The sequence below is a fragment of the Larus michahellis genome, chromosome 7, assembly GCF_964199755.1.
Source record: "Larus michahellis chromosome 7, bLarMic1.1, whole genome shotgun sequence".
NCBI lineage: Eukaryota > Metazoa > Chordata > Aves > Charadriiformes > Laridae > Larus > Larus michahellis.
Genome location: NC_133902.1, coordinates 49,129,526 through 49,152,855, shown reverse-complemented (window position 1 = coordinate 49,152,855; position 23,330 = coordinate 49,129,526). Strand labels below are relative to the sequence as shown.

Sequence of the window (23,330 nt, the reverse complement as noted above, 5' to 3'; positions counted from 1 at the left end):
TGACTGACGTTTTCCAACATGAAACCAAGAGGTACTAAAGGCACATTAGGACTGCAGCATATTTCTAGCATAAAGCTACCTGTGAAATCTTGGTTATGGCAATATCCTCTAGATGCGTCACCAAACAATCTTTATGGCTGCAAAGAAAGGACCATTCTTTATCTCCCTTAGTAATGATGTTACCTGTTGAACATCCTGCTGGAAAACGCAGAGCTGCAGCCTTTGATGTAGCCGGACCTTTCTGTGTTGCCAGATACTCTCTAGGCGCCGCTGGTGATGCAGGACTTCATGTACCACATCCAACACCTGGTGAACAGCCTTGGAGTAGTTTGCAGTAGCAGTGAGGGATTCGGAATTCCCAGGGCTCAAGGGACGCTGTAGGACGTCCAGCAGGGCTTTTCCATCTTGGCTCACCTGAGTGAAGAAACAGGTCGACTTCACTGCACTGATACTTAAACATCCAATAGCTGACCGAGAACAGTCTAGCTGATTCATTTTCCCCTGTGTGTTTTCGTTATTTTAGTCAAAAAGGAAGAAAGACCTCATAACATCTCTTTTTGACTTGTACTTACACATTCAGCACTTGCCTTCGCTTCCAAGAGGGCCTGCTGTGTCACTCAGCAGGAGCACAGATACTGCACTGCTGGGACTGCATACATAAAGACCGAGATCCCAAGACTATATTACATTCTGACACTCGGGCACTGAAAAGCCTTGACATACACTAGTTGATGACAGGCGGCATTTGCTAAAGCGGGCCTATTTTTGTGAGGAGGTGGCATTTTAAGAAAACCACAGATGGCAGAGTCATTCATATTCCGTAGGATAAGGGAGAGTCCTTTCTTCGTAGGATTACTAAGTATGTATATACGTTGAGAAGTGTGACATTCCAATTCTGTATTTCATTCAGTGGCAGTGAAAAATAAATTAGTATATGATAGTGATTCTCTTCTTCCCCAGGAACAGCTCAGAGACACCTATAGTCTCCATTTTCAACAGGCTACAAAGTTTGTTGGCAAAGGCAAAGCCCTTTGCACATGTGTAACCTTCTTTTGAGCATATTAAAACACATTCACAGATGCAGAGGCATTTGGGCATTAAAAAACCCCAGAATGCCAGATTTTTTAATGCCAGATTTTTTTCCTGGACCATTCCTAGAGCATTTTCATATTGCAGGGGCAAAATGAAAAATGGAACCATAAAAACCAAACTGCTATTAACAAGCACATGCATGCACTGGTTCTCTAAAAATGGCTTATTGAAACATTTTTCAGATGCAGATTGCAAAGTTAAAATATTTTGTTCAACAGAAATGGTAAATGAGGACACTATTGGAATCCCTCTCCTGTTCCCAGCCCACTTTTCTCTTTTCCTTCTGAAACAAACTGCAGTGAAAATGACAAGATTTTCTGAAAAGTCGTTTTATTTCTATGCAATCACAATCACCAACCTTGCTAGAGAATGGCTTAATGAATGTTTTTGATCTAGTTTAAACTTTGAACATTATCAGTCAAAGTTAAAACACACCTCAAGGATTTCCAAGTCTCATTTATTTCTGTATTATAAGTTGCTTGTTCAAATCTAGCAAATATCCTTTAATACCCAAACCTGTGTCTTTTGGCAAGCCACGCCACGACCCAGACTGTTGTAGCAGTGTGTATCTGGTGCGTTTTCTGAGAAATCAAGAGTCTTTGAGATTTATACTGGCAAAAGTGGGAGTCAAATCTCATCATCCTGTGTGACTATTAGGTGGGCTTAGGCAGATCCTTGGAGATTTTCTATTAAATATTCAGGGCAATTTGGAATTAAATCAGGAAATAACTGGAGAGTCCCTAGGGAGCGGCTTTCCATACTCAAATTCAGTTGCTGCTCAAGACCAGCTGGAACAATTTGCACATGCTGGAGCCTGCTGGGGTCACAGAGGGAACGACTGTACTCGCCAACAGCAGTAGATAGCGGTGGTACGGGGGAGATTTTAGGAGGAAACACAGAGGCACAGGTGTTACCTTGGCAACATGATGGAGGTGGCAATAGCTGCTAGGTAGGAAGATGCAGCTTCTAGACAGGGAAGGAGACATGGCATACTACATCCTATTTTATCTGTGGGAAGATAATCAGCAACAATTTAATTACTGGGAACAGGAAATCAAGGCTACGCACACACTTGGGAGCAGTTTATTAGACTAGAAACTCACTCTTTGTGCTGGCTAAATTCAATGTGAATTCACTATGGTCCTGTTACTGGCCCTTGGGCTTACAGTTGGTCTGAATCTCTCCCTGGGTCGTGGTACAATGCTTTAAGTATAGTCCCTGCTGATTTACGCTGATAGCAATCGCAGCAGAATTGGGACTAGCAATAAAGGTTCAAAAGTTTACCAGTAAGAGATATGTGATTGCACAGACAACATGACAGACATGCTTTACTCAGGACAACTTTCCTGGAAACTGTGCCACAACACAGACCTATTCATACCTACACCACCCTCCCAACTCCGGGCCCCGCTTGTCAGTTTTTTGTCTCCCAGATGTATAATCCTGCAGTTCCTCCATTTTGAAGGGTCAGATCCTTGGGTGAAATATTCTGTTTACTAGTCATGACTGATCAAAACACCAGACTAAATTCAATTGTTTTACAAAAAAAGTGCTCTTCCAGAGCTGACTAGTGGGTGAATATGGCCAACAAGGCCTTTATAATAAAAAGTCGTCTCAGTGGCAAGAGTAATGCAGAACAAAAAGATTGTTTCAAAGGCAACAGCTTATACATCCCTGCTTCATCTGAAGCTGAGACAGGACAACATTATCCCAGATTTGTGGTGTGAGGTAAAGAGCAAATACACTTCTGCATTCTCTCTTACACCTTTTCCTTCTATTAGGATTTAGGCTGTTATCTGTTGTACAATAATTTGTTCCTGTTGTCTGTCTAAAAAGCCTCAGAGATTACAAGCTGTGATTTTTCCCTGATGGGCACAGACTTCCAGCTATTTTCTGTGCAGCCAGAAATAAACGCCAGACTTCAAGTGCTTGTGTTGTCCTGCTAATAATCATTAACACAAATCAGAAGCTATTAGAAGTGTTCTCCCGCTCTCCAATTTACATGCTTGTCTGGTCATGCTGGAGTAAATATATGGCAAACAGCACAGTGACATTCAGGTAACCAATGGTACTCAGTAGTCACAAGAATTACATATACATTCCAGGATTTCATATATTCTGCAGCTCTGAAGTTCTTTGGCTTCAGGGTTTCTTTTCTGAAAGTATTTTTGTTGTGAATATTACTGCATTCCCAATCAATGGGCACAAAAGGTTTGTGCTCTCAGAGTTCACCCATGGACAGATTTCAGAAAGGAAGGGAACAGCTTCACAAGTGGATAAGTGACCTACTGTGCTCTTTCATTCATTTCCATGTTCTCCTTATAACTGCAAAAACAAATCATCAAATGTCTTTTCATATGAATCTTTTGAATATTTCAAGGACTGCACAAGGAGACAAGCATCAACAATCCAGCTTAGTTGCACCACTTCACTTATGTCTCATTTACAATGTATTTTTAAGAAGTATTGCAAAAGTCATAAACTGAATGGACCTGCACCCAGCATGACTTGCAGTCCCTGCAAGATGTAAGTGCCAGTGCTGCATTTGTCAAAGCAAATTTGACCATATCTCACTTATTTTGAAAAGTACAGAATTACTGCTGGACTCTCTGGGAAGGTTTAACTCACCACCTGAGACAATACACATATACACTCCTGTCATATGGGGATTTTCCTGCGTTTTGGCTTCATGGTAGGAGAAGGACTAGGATAGACAGTACGCAAATGCCTCTATGAAGAAGTTATGCTACCTTGGGTGAATCAAAAAATAGATTTTTTTGTGCTAGTGGAATAATCTTCCCAGTTGCTGTATACATAGCTAGGGAGTAAGTTAAAATCTGTAGATATCCTATGTAGTGGTTCAGAAACACCTCCAAAGCCTTGCAAGTGAATAGACTAATGGTGCCATCTGTGAAACAGCTACAATTTGCACTAGGAAAAAAAAATTGCTCTTTAGAGCAAATATATCATGCCTTTGGGAAGAGACAGTAAAGTGCAGTTAATTAAGTCACACTGAACAAGATGCTCTTACCATCAACCAGGCTCAAGCCTGACTGCAGTTATTTGGAGAAAACCTCTCTCTCTCTCTCTCCCTCGTTGTCTTTACCAAACCAGTCCAGTCCTCAGTAGAGGTGTCCCAAGTTTGTCTCCTGCTGTTCATCCACTAGAAACACTGGCAGAGCAACATAAACACACCCTGGCTGGAGACATCCAGAGGAACTCTTTTTGCAAGATGGAAATCCGTCAAAGGCATACATCTCGTGTATCTCCTCCCTCCACCACTGTTCTACCCAAAGTAAAAGCACAAGGACCCCTTGATTCTCAGAGGAAAGAGAAAGGCCTGTTCCGCCAGCAGCTCAGCTTAGTGCAGGAGAGGATTGCTTAGCTGTGGATTGCATATCAGGCCCATGATCCCTGCCTCCACTATTTCTGAGCTTCACTCAAGTGCAATAAAGGAAAGAAGGACAATAATTATGCCTACAGCCACGGCAAGATGGAAAAAAAAGAGTCTCCCTAAGATTCTTTGGTTCCTGCAGTGAATCGGAACTGCTTTGTTATACTCTGTAACAAAATAGGCCCATATATCCTACCAATGCTAATTAATACCCTATTAAATATTGATATTAAATGGCTATTCCAAGGAATGTTCATTCTGTTCCAAATCTCTTACAATTATAGAAATAGAAACAGAGATTTTCAGTGACTGTGAAGGAAAAGAAAGGAAGGAAAGAAAAAGCTACAATTTTCATCCCACCATAGAATGCTCTGAGGGAAGAAACATTATTTTCTATGAGCAAGGGGCATTATCTAGACTGGAGAACTAGGCCTGTGGATAGGAGGCAGGACTCCTAAGTCTAATCCAGGCTTTTCATCTCACCATGTAGCTGTGGGAAAAGGGATGAACATTTGTGAAATAACAGACTGTAACCTTTCTGGCAATTCTACATAGCGTTTAAAAATGTACTTATTAGTAAAAGAATATAGAAATGTTTTGAACAGCTACGTCTGCAAGAAGTTATAGCTTTCTGAGGAAGCATCAGCAAAAGCAATATGCATGTTAAAGGTTGCTTTTGGTAATGAGTTTTAAATGAATTGTCATTTCACGAAAATTAAGCACTAAGACTGGGGCTCATAAACAAAATGCCAGTTCCAAACATTATTATTTTTTATTTAATCCAAATTTTACTTAATTTTTAGAAATAGTTTTTAAATGCAGTAAAGAAACTTTACTTTCACCTGACTAGGCACTTGTATAAAATTCACAGTTGCAAGTAGAGATCAACAGGAATGTTCTGTGTTTGCTCACACAACCTGCCGTTCCTGAGAATCCTGAATATTGAATAAGGAATTGCTCTTTGTGACTGCAACCCAAATTTCCTCATTCTAACTAACTCTCAAAATCTTGTAGGTGTTCAGAAAACAGGAGATTTCTATCTAACATTCCTTACATTCACCATCAAGGTATCTGCACAACTTCCCTGTGTATGAGTGAGCGCCTACCACCACACCTAGATTACCAAATCCTTTCCTCTTCTATTTTATGCTATAGATTCTTCCAAGAACATGATGACCAGAGCAAGGGCTGAGCATGGAGGAGAGTTGCTATGTTCTGGAGTCTTCACTTGGTAACTTGTTAAATATAGCAAGCACAAGTCCTCCTGTCCAGCTTGGAAAGCCCTGCGAGGAGCAAAATGCCTTTGTACCCAGCAAGACAAGTCAAGCACAGCAGAGTACAGGAAAGTGAAAAATATAACTAAACCCAACATTCAGATGATCTGTGGAGTACTTTTTAACAAGCTTGAGTTGGAGACACGAATAACAGAATAGAACGGATAACGTACATGGCTTCCCACCCCTGGGTGATCTGTAGGTCGGCCCATGCCTGGGGTGAACATCTAGACTAGCCTCATTCCTAACAGGACTCCTCCCAGATGGCAGGGAAGTCCTGCAGCCCTCTTGCAAAATAAAGTGGACTGAACACAGACCCTGGCCTGCACAGTCAGATGAAGTGAATGTTGGCTCTTTGTTGGTATCTGGGTGAAAAAGCAAGTGAAGAATTTTAGGGTTTTTTTGACAGAATGCCAGAGAATATGCTTTAGTCTTAGCATCCTTGACACCCTCTTTTGAAGGAAAAAACCATATACCCTATTTAGGTCTGAGATATCTGACAATAGTATATACAAACATATCTGACGTGGCACTTAGGGACATAGTTAAGTGATGGACTTGGTAGTGGTTAGGTCAGCAGTTGGACTCAATGATCTCAAGGGTCTTTTCCAACCTAAATGATTCTAGATTCTATGATTTTATATAAAGCACAGTCTTTTGCAGCATTCATTGTAATAACAACCTGACATCTTTGTGACTTTGTATATGCCTTTGGCATTCTCTGTTCTCATTGGCATACCTATGCTAGAGCCAGGACTTATTCACAGAATAAGCAAGAGGAGTAAAGCTACTCAGGGCTTAAAGGAGTTCCCTGTTCAGCAAAGGCAGTGAAGTGGCTCTTCTTTGGGGTGCCAACGCTGGGTCTAGATTTCATTTCTGTATGGGGTTTGCCCCCTAGATTGTCCTTTTGTGCCCTCACAAGCAAATTGCTAGGAGTCACCTCCTACAACTCTGGGATTAGATCTGACTCCTTCTTTGAAAAAGTTGCAGAAACAGAAAGCAGAACCTGTCTCATTTAGAAAAGCTAAGCTCCAAAATGCAGTCAAATATCTGTTATCGCTTAGCAGATACTCACATTCTTGTCTGGGAAGCACATACCTCTGTGTAGGCCTGTGTTACTTGTTCATACAGGGTCTGATGATGATGGATGGCCAGTTCCAGGTCTTGCATTTCTGATGGGAGACCTCCTTCACTGCACATTTTGCACCAGGCATCCACACCTGAAAGAAACTAAAACAATTCCGGGAACAATGAGCAACAGTGACATAAAACAACATCTCATCAATGTTAGAAAACTTTGTAGAGCACCACAGACGACTGCAGCATGGACTGAGGAAAATGTAATCGTTATAAAGAAGTTCTTTTGGGCTCCCTTGAACAGCACATTCCTGTCATTTCCTCAGTACTTGAAGAACACCCAGATCCAAAGGAATGTTTTCTGTTTCTTCTGGATTAAAAACAACTTCTCCTTTAACCAGGCTCAGAAAACACCCATTCTAAGAGTCTTTGCATACCACGGAGGGAGGCTACAACATTGCATTCCCAAAAGGTAGGCTGCAACACATTTAGAAAAAAACATCAGTGTGAAGCGCAAAAGGACAGTTACAGCTCCAGCTGTATTTGGCATTGTCTCAGCTGTCAATCTTCCCCCAGTCGCTTACCTGTCCTTAATACTACTAATTTGGGCATTGGAAAACTCCCATTAAAATCAATGCTGACATTCATTTTGGTGAAAGGCAGCCAGTCTGTATTCAAGCAGTTCCCAATCCAGGGCCAGCTCAGTGGGATTGCTAATAGGATACCAAGGCTTTAAACCCCTGGGTCACACATTTGATTCTGGCCCAGGTCAGCAGTGATCAGATACCATTACCATCTGATGGCTGCTAAGCAGCCAAGGCAAAATGAGCTGCTGGTCTCAGTCCAGTTCCTGGTGGGCAGACATCCATGAAAGGGAGAAAAAAAATCATTGCCATTGCAACTGATACGGTTTAGCACCTTGGTTGGAAGCCTTAATAAATAGCCAGAAACTGAATGGCTTTGGGGAGCAGAGGGATGGAAAAAAATATTTTTCCACTCTTAAAGGCCTCCAGAGCAGTGCTGATGCACTTTGGCAGAACAAATTGGGGAAGCTCTCCTGGGTGCTCCCTGTTCTATAAAAGAAAAGAGGAATTTAGTCTCTAAGGTTCCCATTCTGTTTTTCTTTTAAGGAGGGCTTACTTCAATGACACAGCTCGCATGTTCAAATTTCGTCCATACTAACTGCCTAATGCCACCTTATCACTTCTCATTAATATTTTCTCTTCCTCCATCTTTCTGTTAAACCAGCCTGCTATACTTTAGGGCTATTTATAAGAAAAGAACAGCTAATTATACAACAGATGCAGTGCCCTGTAGGGTGAATGTATAATGCCACAAAACCACCCCCAGGATCACAGCTTTATCCACTCCTGAAGTGTTCACCTGTGGCTTGTTAGTAAAGCTCTCATTCACAGCATGAAGGGCTGTGAGATGCAAAGCAAAGAATTTCAATTCAGCTCTGGCATCAGCATCCTTTTTTATTAGCAGTGTAAAGCTATTCACCATGCTGCTGTGTAATCAAGACTATAAAGTGTTTGCATTGTAAACACTTCTTTTCAGTACACAAGGATTCAGTGACAAAGATGAATTCCTAAATGTTCATTTCTACAAAGTACAAATCTACCAGTGAAAAACGTGCTTTCTAGAAGACCGGAGGCAAGGATGGCAGGTTCTCTTGTGTTGGTTTGACTCCAAATCTTCAGATAAAATCCCCAAACACCTTGCATAAAGCTGAAGTCATCATATTTTGTGCCAAGGCAGTGGAATTCACATCATTTCCTATGCTGTTTTAAGAGCACAGAGCTGAGTTCGATCCCTTTTGGGGCTGTTACATGCATCTCTTGGTCAAAACAGTGAACAAAAGACCTTTACACCTTATAGACTAGTGTTTCTGCTGCTAGAATCACAGTTATGGCTCTTATCAAAACTGTTGAATTCTACCAATTTTAGTACAAGCTTTTATAGCGTTGTTACTCATATACTGCCATATCCCCAAACTATGATTTGCACAGTAGGTGGGAGCAGTCTCAAGAAGATCCTATGCACATAACTACAGTTCCACCTTGTTTTCTCACATCTATCTTTCTTCTGTATATCTATTGTATACAGATAATATCACATCAACAATTACATCAGTAATTTCACTAAGGCCACTAGCAGGAGCAGTTGACATCACCTGTTTTAAAATGTTTTAAGAAATGCAGCCTGCCAGTGTTTTGCTATGATACCCTGAAACACCGCATAGTGATCCGGTCTGTGTGTGTAGCTTCAGGTAGGGAAAGCAAAGGTTTTTCTATGGATTTTTGCAAATGTTAGTTCATACCATAGGACTATTGATTTTGGGTATTTTGAAAAAATCAAGTATATTAATTTTTATTATTTGTCACACATTGTGGCAGACATGCAAAACTTTAATAAATGTAACCCTTCATGCTGAAAATATAATCATGCCACAAAAATCACCATTTGACTGAGTTAAAAAAACATGCATTTAAAATTGTAAATTCCTAACTGTTAGGTTGGAACAGGAGCTGTTATTGTCCACTGGATATTCAATACCATTTAAATTAATTGTTTAAATTTCTAGTTAGCCCATAGACTAGAACACCTCCTATTGGGAACATAAAAGCTGCTTAAATATGATTTGAAACGACAGGCTCCAATAATTATCTATGTTTTTCAAGACTTCTGGAAAGACTAAGAAAAATCTCTCCTAAAAAATAAAAAAGTCCCTAAGGTACCTTTGCGCCTCCGATCCAATCCAAAAGTAACTTTAAAGTGATGATCTATGCTTACTCCTGACTCACAACCTATTCACCTAAGTTGCAAATTCTGTATTAGGTCAGCTAATAATATATTCTCAGACTGCTTATTAGCTTTCCTCAGGGACTGCGATGCTGTATCACATGGTTGCTCCAAAACCCAGATAAGACGTTTTCTAGTCCATATTTCTCCACATTTTTTGCGCAGTCCTTGCTTACAGCTTGCTAGGCCCCTGCGTGGAAGCTGCAGGCTAACCAGGGTGGTTCCCCTAGACCCCAGGGAAATTAAAACCAAACTCTAGCGTACTTTCATGTTCCAGAATGGCTGTGGGGAAAGATGGGAAAAAGGCCATGAAATTGTTTTCCTCAGTGAGCTATAATATCTTTTGATGCCCTGAATTTTTTGTATGAGGCTAATTGTATATTTCCTGTTGTTTCTGGAATTTTCCTTTCTAAAGTAGAAGTTATCTTAGTCTTATCCCTGCATTTTATAGCTATCAGCTGGCTTTTCCTTTCCTCCCTTTCCTCAAATTCTTCCTCTGTTTTTTCTTTTCCTCTCTTTTTCATTTCCTTTCCTCAAATAGGGGAGTTCAGGATGTGGTTAGAGAGATCCAGGCAGAGCTGAGAACAGTAGACTTCCTGGTCGGGGAGTAAGGTAATATGAAACAAACGGTCAGGGGTCAGTCTTCAGAGAATCAGCATAAATGTTCAGCATGTGCACCTAACACCTACTACCTTAAATAGTAATTCTGCTTGTGCGCTTCTGAGGGTAGACTCTGACACAGAAGTAATTGTTTGAGATCTCTTGGCTGATTCAAGACATTAATTTGTTCATTCTGACAGGATCTGTAAAGTGAGCATCTTATGAATACTCTAGTGCTCCTTCAGAGATTATATCCAAGAAAGGGAGGATACCTGGTATGTCTGCTTCCCCCATCTGGCAGTTAGTGGGCCAGAATCTCATCTGGTGTAAATCAGCACAGTTCTCTCAAAATCACAGTGAGATAAGGCATGTTCTTCTACATTTTCTTGCAACTTTGAATAACATCAGACATACCTAAAGATATAGAAGGATGTTTTCTTTTGCGCTAGAATATCTCGATGCTAGCATGAGAAAAGGAAAGGGGAAAAAAAACACCAAAAAAAGGGAAAAGAAGAAAAAAAACTCCAACAAATGAGATTTGTAGCAGGTTGAATTAAGGGACATTTGGGAAACACCTCCACTGAATATCCTTAGTCGCACCTTGACTTGGACATAGTAGTTGTTTGGAGTTTAGTTTACTGGCTTTTGATCAAATACATGTGCTGAAGGAAGCCTGGCTGGAGGCTAAATTGGCAAGATTTGCCTCTCTTCTTTCCTTTTTTTCTTTTCTTTTATTTGCTCTTTTCTTGAAGATGGTATAGTATGTAGAAATTGTGTTTAAAAAATTAAGGAAGACACATGCCTGCACACACACACACACACAAAAAGAAGCAGCAGAAAGAAACAAAGGGGAAAAAAAAAGAAAAAAGCTTTGATCCAGGAATTCATTCAGCCAAGTTCCATTCAACATGCCACATGTATCTGCTGTAAGAGCCAGGAAAGCACTGTGATTTTCAGGCACGTGAAGACAGATGTGAGGTTCAATTCCCAGCAGGGTTGACTCAGCTTTTCATCCTTCCAAGCCAGACAAATTGTATTCTGTGCAGTTTTCTGTGTGGGGTCTTTAGGAAGAGACCTTGAAAAAGAAGTTGCTTCCTGCTCAGCTTGCATATTAGAGAGACCGTAGGGCTTTTCATAAATCTCTGTCCCAAGCCAACAACTTCCTTGCGGGCTGGGGTGTGCCAAAGGCTGAAAGATTATGGTCCTAATAGACTTGCTTCCTGTTGGCATCAGAGAGAACTTCAATCAATAGGAAGGCATGAACAAACAGACTGTAGCAGCTTATCGCACTGGAGAGGGAAGGACAATCTGCATATCAGATTGGTATGAGGGAAGCAGGGGTACACTGTGGGAGAAATGCTTGGATCTGCAGCAAAACTACCTTTACTGACAGAACAAAGGGAGCAAAAAAAGATCTGATCTGGGAAAGAGGAAATAGTGGGTTTATCTGCATCTTTGCTTCAGAGATTTAAGCCTTATTTATTACAAAATGATGAAGCCCTGATTTGAGTAAAAAAACCAAAACACTCTGGGTGATGCCAAATAATAAAGTCACATTTGGAATGAATGTTTGATAGACAACAGACTGAGTTATAGACCAAATCCAAACCACTTCATTTTTTATACTATACAGAGGTCAAACAACTAAATTATTAGCATTCAAGTCATTGGTTTATCCTACCAGAGTTACTAAAGCAAGACTGAAATTTTAGTCCTGGCAAATGGACACACTGGCTCCCACATTTCTGTTCTGCAGCAGTCTGAGGTCACAGGCTTCACATCAGCACTCATCTTCCACTGAGTTGTCTCTTTTCGCAAGTGAAAAACTGCTATTTACAATTAGCAAATTCTCTTGTCTGCTTAGTAACGAGAAACTAGCTTCTGTCAGGCAGCACAAACTTCAGCTCCTTATGAAGAGGTGGCCAAGGCAGGACTGGGTTTTTTCAGACCCATCCATACAATTGTAAAAAAAAAAAAAAAACAAACAAAAAACCAAAAAAAACCCCCCAAAACAAACAAAAAAAAAACCCAAAAACAAAAACACAAGACCCAAAGCTGAAAGTGACATTAGTGTAGCTTGTTTTCAAGTTAAGGCTGAGGCAAATACCCACTTTCACAGGGTTCAAAAGGTAGGAAGACAAAAACAAACAAACAAAAAAGAATCACCTCTAGCTTGACAGACAATTCAGGAGAGCTTTCTGTTTTATTGCTTTCATGCTATACAATCCCTCAGCAGCTCCTCATAAATTGCAAAGATGAATAAGACTTCAGAAAAAATTGGGAATTGCTCATAAAAAAAAAAAAGGAAAAATCCTGCAAACCCAAACACTAAACAAACAAGAAAGACCTAATTCACTAATAAACCTTAAGCATTCTCTTTGTGTCTATAGGCTGGATATAAACTATTTTTTGATTTTTTCTTTCTGAACACATGATGACTGACAGTTATCATCGTGACGGCTACACCTAAACACTGCAATGCCCGTCGTACAGAGATGAAAGTACTTGTACTGGGCGTCTTAGTGTATCAATCCCATCGGAGTCACTGAGTGTGCTTACATGAGTAAGTGCCCAGTAGGGTGAGTAATTGCTCTATGCTATGGCCTGTTGTCAAGAGGAAACACAAAATAAAGAAAAATCTATTATAATTCCACGGTCAGAAACAAACAATAAAGAAAACCTTTACTCTTTGAGCTAAACTTTTCCATACATATATTCTGGTTTACGAGGCACAGTTCCTGGCTTATCAGTTATAATTTCTTCTTCAAACACTTGAAGTATGGGTCATTTTGTAAACATCAAGCTCACTCACTTAGTAGCTTTGATATTAACTACTTGGAAAAACAAGCACACAACAATACTGAAGAGAGCCCCAAAGCAGTGCTTTTCACTGGAAAATGAATGTAATCAACATATGAACAAAGTTGAACCATCACTGTTAAGTGGACTTGGTTTAAGTGTAAAAAAAGCAGAGTTTTATTCACTGACATATTTTAAATCTTTTGTAGCCATAAAATTATGGAACAATTTTGGTAGTTATTAAAGACACAAACCAGAGTTCAGGGACATGGAAAATTTTCTTGGATGTTCCTAGCTGTCTCTGAAGTCTCTGCTTAGTGAGGTCTAACAAAGTTTGGGGCTATGGAGAGCACTGCAGGAGTAGGGAGTGGAATGAATTCCGTAAGTTTCATTAACATTAGTGTGCTTTGGCTCCTAGAAATTGTCTGCTGGTATGGGTCTATGTCATATGTGTGCATATTCCTATGCACATAGCACGTACCATATATACATATCAGTGCAGATATATATTGTTTTCCTGACCATAATAATCCTGAATTTATCCACAGCACTGATGAACTATTAGGGAATAGAAATAAGACAGAACATTACTGTACCAGAGCACTTCACTTATGATCAGATTCTTTCTCATCACTAAGGCACAAACATATTTTCTTACCCACTCAGGAAACACGGGCCAGTTTTTTGGGGGAAATTATACTTTTTAAGACACTGATCCACAAGAACAAGGCTCTTAGCCTCACTGCATACAAGCCAAATGCCATCAGGTGATAATTGCAGCATCGTCGTTATCAAAGTAGCAGTGGATGATTTTGCCAGTCACGAAAGGAGCTCACCTGTTCAGCTTTCTGGTGAAAGACAGCAGACATGGCTAAGATGGTGCTGCGCTCATCCAGAGCAGCAGCAAAACTCTTCCACTCTTGATCCAGCTGGCTAGATATTTGTTTGATTTGCTGGGAAGCATAATGGCCTGCCTCGGAAAGCCTTGACGCAACAGACATGATCCGATTGATGTTGACATAAGCATTCTGAAAATTAAAAAGCACACATAAATAAAGAGAAGGAAGAACCGTGACCACCCTCTGCCTTCATTACACATTCCAAACACCATCGCTGGGAGTAAAGCCGAGCAGTTCAGTGAGAGCAATCAACCACCCACTTAAATATACATGAATAGCAGGCATTCTACCTTCCACTCTAAAAATACATCCCTCGGGAATCTTTTCGCACATCTATGCCATTACCCAACACTGTTATCTACCCCCTCCCCTTGAATTTATTTATGTAAAACTAATTTGCCATACTTTAGCTATTTACTCACCTTTTAGGGTCTACTTATTGCTTCTATTTTATTCTTGATATTTCTGTGGCATTACTTCATATTTATGGATGCTATATCCACATATTCAGAAGTGGAATGTTTGCTTTCTGTCCTTTGAGAACACTCTGACAATCCTTTATAGACGTGCAGTGTCAACAAATGGAAAAGTCTTACAGAATTTAAAAGAGCTCATAAGGATATTCTATAGAAATATAAGAGTTTCCATAGAAATGTCTATTAAATTATATTCTTCAGTTAAAATGTTATCTTTTCTGCAAGTTATTTTAAGCTGTTCTCCAGCAGAGATATCATTTAACTACATTCTGAATTTAGAAGGATTCAAAAAGCCTGCTAAAAGGGTAATATTTTCTGTTCTTTCATAAGAATTTTCCATGATAGTTTTTATTCAGCCTTGAAGCAGTGGAAGGATCGCTTTTTCTCAAACTGACTTGTGGACAGCAATGTAATTGCATTACAATACCCCCGTTCTGCATAGGAATGTAAACCTGAAAACAAATAGCCATCATGACAATGTCTTATAAAGAGGCACCATCAAAAGACAAGTGACAGCTGTCTTGCAGATTTCTGGAATGTCATTTGATGTAAGCACTTCTCCTTTCTCTTTCCTTCTCACCAGAGGAAAGGAACATCCCAGAATGTGAGATATTTTGCTAATGTTAACTCATTGCTTTCTTCTCTCCCAAAGTATTTCAAAAAGGCTTTAGTAATTTCAGAGAGTAGAATCTGTAAGACCCTTATGCACAAGGACAGACACAGCTCTGATGATTTTAACAGTATTACTCATGGGCAAATAATAAATCAGAGGTGGAAATGTTTGTTGGAGCAGGATCTCATCATAGTGAGTGGGATCACAATGTGGAAAGATATCTGCCAATCCAAACACGAAACACAACAGAGCACTGCCAAGGCAGGCACAGGTCCAAACTAAGTTGTGAAGCAGAGCAAAGTGTGTCTGCAAAGTGTGTGGGATAGCTACGAAGTACACTCATCATACCTGTAGGTGCTAAAGGAAAGAAGGATGGGGCCACAGCCCTTACAGCCTCTCTGTTCTCCCTGGTAGAACCATGACTGTGACAGCTGTCACATAAATAACACAGATATAAAGAAACACTCAGCCTGCAGTTTTATTCCCCCCACACCCCATATAGCCTTTTCTTAAAAACTGGATTTCTCTCAAAATCATCACATTAATTTTAAAGAACTAAAAATATTTTTTTTTTCAGTACAATTAGAAAAACCGATCAAAATTGTTCTGGAGTTTTAAGTATGCTAAAAAAGATAGTATGATTTGGAACTCTGACCACCAGCCACAGTCAAACACTTCTTTGTGTCCCTCTAGGTTAGAGACTGAAATTTAGACTAAATATTTAAGCCTTTCTCCCAGAAAGTCTTCGTGACTAAGCCTCAGCCAAGATCATTTTGCAATATTTCAGGTCAGCTCGTCTGGTGGAAAGAGTGTAGCATCACTACAGTTGCTAGAGCTTGCTGAGTTGCACCAAATGAAGACATGGAACTTCGCTGTGTTTGAAGGAAAAGCAAAGATCCTGAAGAAGTTTTGATTTAATGTAAAAAATAGTTGCTTTCATCTTGCTTTTATTTATCTATTTATTTTCCTGCAGAATTATCTCAGCCCTTGTAATGCAATGAGCATAGGGGAAAACAACTTTGAATTCCTTCCTTCCCTATAGCTACAGTATATAGATATATTAACTAGTAGAATAGTAAAAGTAAGATTAGTTGAAATACAGAAGATGTTCTTAGAGTCTGTTTTATAAGTTAGGGAGATTTATATATTATTATGTCTATTTGTTATATTTTTATACAGAGATGAGGCTTTTCATTGATGAAATTTCACTTTCCTAGCTGAGAATTTTTCACGGAAGAGTACCTGTCCTTTAGCCAGTCCACTAACTCCATACCTTTTCCAGCACAAAGCAAGGAGCAGTTTGGGAGTCACCTGCTCACACCTCCATTCTTAGTGCACCAAGTGGAACTGGCTCAGGAAAAAGACTCCTGAGCTTCCCCTGTTGCTTTCTGAGCAATAAATAGATTCAAGTGCAATATAACATGTGACACGGTCTTCCGTATAGCTCCAACAGGTATTGCAATGGGGATACCTCCTACTTCCGGATGCGTGCACACTTCATCTCTGCTTTATCTGTCCCACCTCAACGAAGCAGAGGCACTGAAGTGTGGCTTCAACATATAAGACTTGTCCAAGGTCTCATAGAAAAGCAAGACAGAGCAAACACTTGGCTAAAGGTCTGGAACTCGGGATAGCACATCCTACCAGACATAACATATTTTACAGTCTCAGGACCATTACCCAGTGTCACTATTACTGGGAAAGATGGGAGCTCAGGAAAAAACTGGGTAAGATGGGATCTCTGTTGTGGATTGAGGTAAAATGCAATATGGCGTTACGGCGCTTCAGAATTTAGTTTCAGGAGAAAAACATTTAATTGATCACAATCCAAGAAATGCAAGACATTTCATTTCTACCTTGAAGAAGAATAAAATTGTAAGCAACTTTCTCATCTTTATCTGCCAATATGTGATGTTCTGAGTAAAACTGAACAAAAATCCGCGTTGCCAAGAGTCAACTGTTGACATTTCACAAAGTTAAACCTTCCTTTCTCTCTGATTTGTTCATCTCTAAAAATTGAGGTTTTTAAAAACTGAGATATTTCTATCTCACTACTTTATAGATCTTTTTATCCTAATAGGAAATAGATTAAATAGAGAAATCAATGTCTGTGACTATTTTTCCTTAAGGCTGGAAAATCCAATACTAGCAGGTTCATAGAGAGTCTCACTTTAAATACAACCTAAGGCCTCTTTTTTTTTTTTTTTTTTTTTCCCAAAACAGGGAGGTGTCCCCAAAGAGGATTGCAAGGGATCACTGATGTATGGCTATATAGGACTACAGTAGGTCAAACAATGACAAAACAATATATTAATGCCTAGAAGTAAGGGTAAAAACACTTCAATTGACATTCTGTTGTAGTGACACTAGGATACACCCAAGTTTTGGATAATATATTTAATTTATCATTGAAATACCTTTATTCTACATGTATTTCCAGACTTTCTAAAAAACACTCCCCATGCTGGAGTTAATTTTTCATTGACTTTATTTCAGCTTTGAAACTTTAGTCATAAAAGGGGATTTTTGCCTTCTAAAGATCACTTGACTAGCAAACAAAAGAAACATTTCCCCACAGGTACATCAGCATCATGATATGTAAGAGTTTCTTTTACAGTTTAGGAAAGCCTTGTGCAATGCCTTGCAAGTGCACATACCCCTCTTTGTCCACCAATTCTTAATCTGTTTCTGTCACCTAAACAAAGCTTTGATTCTGGTCATCAATGTCAAGAACACAGCTGTTCCTCCCAGCGCAAGCGATCACTGCTAAGGTCCCTAACACTTGGTAGGATAACAGCCCCCAGTCTCAGCAATGAGCACTGACAGTAGCGGAGTTTCAATTGTGGAATGATCTCCCATAGGGAAATACAGTAATTCAGCCCTGATCATCTAGTGAGCATGCTGGGAGACCTTCCCTCCTAATTAAACCCTCCAACTCTAGCTGGAACAATACTTTCTTCTAATACACGTATAAAAAGAATACCTCACACTCACAAAAGAAAAATGAGCAGTGAGAAGCATTAAATCTGCAAGGAACTTGGCTGTGTTCATCTCATTTCCTAGAGAACTAGTTGAGATATTGTGACGGCAAGCAACAAAGGTGGGCTTCAAGAGAAGGGTCTTGCAGATTAATTGAAGGTGAAATTTGATTGTTGAAGGGTTCTTCTTTAAAATAAAATAAAAAAAAATAGCCAGCTTGCACGGTGTTCCTGTGAGTTTATAAACCATCTGTGAAACGAACCTAACATATAAATCCAAAGCAGAATGTTTCAGCGACAAAATAAACTCATGAGATATCTTTAAGACCTTTAAGTTTCTATAACAAGGCAAATTATATGTAGCCTGTTGCAGAATAATATTGGATGGCATTTTAGCTCAGCCTACGTACAGAAAAATATCGTTCATTTTAGATAAATGAAGGGAATTTTCAACAGACATCATTAGCCTTTACATGATCATTGTAACGTGTTTGAAAGATATTGTGACTTTCTTAGGGCAACATGTATCTCCGTCTAGTGTCAGACAGCTAACTCCCTGACAGCAGGATAGGCAGCAACGCTAGCTCTGAACACTGCCATTTTTATCCATGTCCCACACAAAATGATAACTCATTCTTTAAGGAGGTTAACAGATCCACGCATAAAAAAAGTCTGGCCAAAGGAGATATGAATAAGTTCAGTCGGAACAAATGGCACGTATACCATGTATCCAAGTGCAGAGCTACAACCAGTATGCTTTGTGTCATATTGAAACACTGCTTTTTTTCTCTAGTGAATTTACTAGATTATTGAGATCACTCACAAAGTGTTGCAGCTAAATATTCATCTTCGTGAAAAGTATTATTGCTTCAGCATAAACATTATACAGCTGTGATAAAAGATTAACACAATTTATTTGCAACCTGAAATGAAAACAAGCACTGCCTTGAATGACAGAAAAAAAATATCTGTGGTCCTTGTTTGAGAGAAAAACACCACACTACAGTTTATTACCTCAAATACATGACTTCTCCACCTCCCACATTGTTAATTTAAAAGGAAGAATTATTATTGTAAAAAACAGAGTAACAAATTGTTTTTCTAAGAAGGAGCTTTGGTCACAGCATGCCTATAGAGATGTACAGGAAGAGCCTGTGGCAAAAGGCATGATCCAATAAAAATTTAGAGTGCACTTTCTAGAGGAACTGAAGAGAATATTTTAACTATTATTAGTTATGGCAGGCTCAAAGGACACTAGGCATAGTGTAAAGAAGAAAAAAAAAATCAAAACAAAACACCTTAGAGATCCAAGATCTGATCCAACTTCCACTGAAGTCTGTAGGGTTTTTCCCTGCAAAATACATAGCCATCCTCAGCTACATTGTCCTCCTCCATATATTCTCTCAATACTAAATTTTAATGTATTGACAAAACAAAACAAACTCCAAAAGGCATGAACAACCTCAAGCCCCATAACCAATAAGAGTGCTTGAAGTTTTTGTTATTTTGTTACTCAGATTCATGATAGCAGAACTACTCTCAATCCAACTGTTGCTGGGACTAATATATTGCATTAAAAAAGACATAGCTAAATTACAAAGCAGATTTCTAGAAAATCACAACTATAAAGCAAATTCCCAGAGTAAACGTTTATAGTGTGCTCTAGTTCACCCTTGAGACTCGGAAAACAGAAGATTTATATATATATAAAAAAAAATGCAGCACCATTTTACTGGGTTTGAAGAGTCATTCTTCTTGAACCAACCTCATGTCTTGAGCCCAAACCATGGTAGCTAAATATTAGCAGCTAATGTTAGCCAATTAACATTAGAGAGCTTGAAGGCTAATCAGATACAAATCTGATGTGAACGTTTTAATTTATTAAAATTCACCAGAATCTCGTGTTTTCAGACTTGGGTGGGTCACAATACTCTACCTGGGAATGCAAATAGATGTGATGGTAATAACCTCCCATTCTCTGGTATAGAAACAGGAGAGGCTTCCTGTCATTTTCTGTTTGCAGCCAAGGTTATTCCATGAAGACATGAAGTAATACTGGATTATAAACACAAATGAGTATATACCTAATAGTAAATTCACCAGAGCTATAGTTTTCTCTCTAACACCTTCTGCATTATGTTACTTAATCCTTAACTTCACAAATATTTATCAGTGGGTAACTTAATGGAAGAAAATTCTTGACGTGCAGAAGTAATTTAAGTATATAAATATTGTAGGAGTAGAGTCTTTGGCAACAGACTGCAAGGCAAAGATCATTTCTTCCTTTGAAAGTGTATAACACCTAGAACAGTGACCTAAATCTCCTATTCTTACTGCAGTATAAATATTACCAAATAACATGTACTAGCCATTTTCCAACAGTCTCCAACAGAAATCAAATGGTAGCATGAACAACTGAGTGAAGATGTTGCCATAGAAGTAAGACAGTTGAATGAAGGCAGTTGTGTAGTAGCAATAGCACATTATGTATTTCTAACATCAGTGACTGTAGTTTTTGTAGAGACTGTATTAGAGAAAAAAACCAACAAACCCACATAATCATACTGTGCATCAGAGAACCTGGCACAACATACAGACCTTGTATATCTCGCCTCAAGAAGTTACAGTTAGCCGTGGTGGTTCTTTCCCACTAGTTTCTCAATTATCAGCAAGACCCACCTGCACTGAAGTGTTGCTATGCATGAAACAGACCTGATTCGTATTTCTAGCCCCACTTCTCTGTCAACCAAAGTATGGCTCAGATTGCTGTGTAGGCTTGTGGTATGTCCTACCACTATGTTCACGGTCATCATCACCCAGCTTTCTCTGGTTTTGCTTCATTCAGGTAAGTCGATCTGTTCCGAGTTCATTGCCAACCATCACTGGCTCTTGCCTTGAACAAATGCAGGGGCTTCATCCTTGCTACAGAGCCTCTTCACCCAGGCTTGCATAGAGTTCTTGTGCGTGCCAAGAGACAAAACTACCATCTACCACAGGAGCTGGGCTGTGGCCAGGAAGGGGTCATTTTCGTTTCAGTCTCCTCTTGCTCTTCCTGCATGCTTTACCACAAATGGAGTGACTAGTATGCAGCAAGCTGATGTCTCCTGCACACTAACACCCTCATATTCACAATACTGACTTCTGGGGACACTAGAGTCACTTCCTGTTTTTCTAGCAAAGAGTATGCTCCATCTGAAAAAGAGCATCACTGCCAACAGCAGCACTATACGGACATAAGAACAGCAGCTCCGGGTTAGTCAAGTAGCATGCAGCTTAAGGTTATTACCTTTTTCCCACTATTTTCAAATGTCCTTTCAGCTCGATATAGCCCCATGTCGCTATTCTGAAAATAGGATGCCCAGCCCTGTGCAAGAGAGTGGCCGCATTTAATTCCACAAGCTGACCTCACCATGCTGTACAACTCACCTCATTTGCCAGCTTGTGCAACCCTTGCATTGAAATCCCTGCTAGAAAGGCCATTGTGCAGACACATAACCCAAACACAGTCCTTTCAGCAATATGGAAAGCTTGAAAAAGATCATGAGGAATTTCAGTCACTGAGTAAAACTATGATATTTCCGATAAATACCATGAAGGCCTCATTTAGATTTAATAAAAAAAAATAAAAAAGAAAAAGAAAAGTGTAGTCCTGAGTTGCATCTGTATCCTGTAATATTTATATAGTCTTTTTTATCCTGACTTTGCCATACTGTCAATAATAAAACCATAATTTGTTACGTAACCTCTGTTCAACAACTGAAATCTGCTGAAGAATTTTTTGAAAAAGTTCCAACTGAACAAGTATAGCACAAGAATTTTTTAAAATAGAAATCAAAGTTGAATGAACTGTGCCTGTTTGCTGTATGAATCGATGTTGATCCAAAACCACAAGGAAGACATCACCCCATCATCAGAAGGGATTCTAGCTCTAAAATTCAACTAAAGCTAAAAGAAAAGTAGCAAATGGAAAGTGACATACAGGCGTACTGCTCTCTGAATTATATTCCTATAAGGAGGATTATCTGAGAACATATATATACCCTTTGGCATATCTGTTATATTGTGGGGTTCCTCCATAATCATTTCTTTCAGTCCAATGACTTAGAGTAGAGTTGAGTGCCATCTCTCACCATACTTAAAGGTTGAAAGTAAAAGGTACCCAGTATTCATGCCGTTCTCCATAGATCCTCTATGCTAAAGAGATGGAGTAGACAATCTTCTTTGTAAACTGATTCATGATGACTGTATGGGCTTCCGTACGACTATACATGTGCGTGGGTTATACTGGAGACAGTACAAAATGGGAGGCACGTCATCTGTTGCACTCTTTCCCCTTGGCCAAAGAGGTCTCTCTCCTGGGCAGCTCTATTAGACAGGGGTTTGGCAGCACTGAGATGGTGAGATGGCACAGCCGCGAGCCACAGTACAGCCAATGAGAGGCTGCCCCCAGAAGCTCCCCCAAGGTCTTTGCAAATGTCTCATTTCCTTGCATTCCTCATTCCCAAAAGTTCACTTGGGGACAGATGGAAGAAGAACAGAGGAAAATAATTTTTCTTCCATTAGGTGGCACCCTCCTTGTTACTCGTTAATTTACTATTAACAACAATTATCTCTTTCCAAGTTTAGCTCCCAGTTAGTTTAAGAAAATATTACCAGACAGTACCACAAAAAGAATAAAGGGAGGTCCTCCAGCTTGACTCTTCTAATGGTGTTTTCTGAAGAATTATGACTGACTTTGCATCTTTCATATGTCAAATGACTTAATGCACTAACCTCCAGGACCCATTTATTTGTTAGGATTCTGTGAGCACCTGTGTTATATGGAGGCCATGCTATCCTGTATTTTGCTAGATGGCATTGTGATGGCAAGCTTAACTCTCAGGTGCCTGGAGCCTGTTTTTCAGTGGTTCTTTCAATTATAATCACAATACATACATTAATAGACATTACAAACATTTCTCATCTTCCACTGTTATGCAATGCCCTAGCGAGGCACAGTGCTTTAGTGAGGAATAGCTAGGTAGGTGGAAATGGTGAGTGGAATTTAGGTCAGAGAAGTTAATTACCTGATCTGGAATTTGGCCAGAACACCAGAGTTAACACCTGTGATCTTATGAAAGTGGTGTACAGTCTTTAATGACCTCAGGTAGTTGGGACCTCTTTTTCACATTTCAGGCAGCTGCTCTCCAGTCCCTTGCCCTTTGGTGGCTTAGAAGGGTGTGGCTCTCTAGTGACTTCCACCACCAACTTAAATGTCTACCACCACCTCTGAGGTCTCAGCCCCAGTGCAACAGCGGCCTGACCATGCACAGCACGAAGAGGT

General features: G+C 39.6%; 1 protein-coding gene across 12 annotated transcripts in view; it reads right to left on the bottom strand.

Moving 5' to 3' along the window:
• The window catches only part of KALRN (kalirin RhoGEF kinase), a 522,320-nt gene that overhangs the window by 265,297 nt on the left and 233,693 nt on the right, over positions 1–23,330 (bottom strand). For all 12 annotated transcript variants that reach the window (XM_074595384.1, XM_074595391.1, XM_074595388.1 and 9 more), the window contains 3 exons: positions 13,878–14,069; positions 6,859–6,990; positions 184–414 (listed from right to left, as the gene is read on the bottom strand). In XM_074595384.1, coding sequence (XP_074451485.1) covers positions 184–414; positions 6,859–6,990; positions 13,878–14,069 — 555 coding nt within the window. The remainder of the gene's footprint in view (positions 1–183; positions 415–6,858; positions 6,991–13,877; positions 14,070–23,330) is intronic.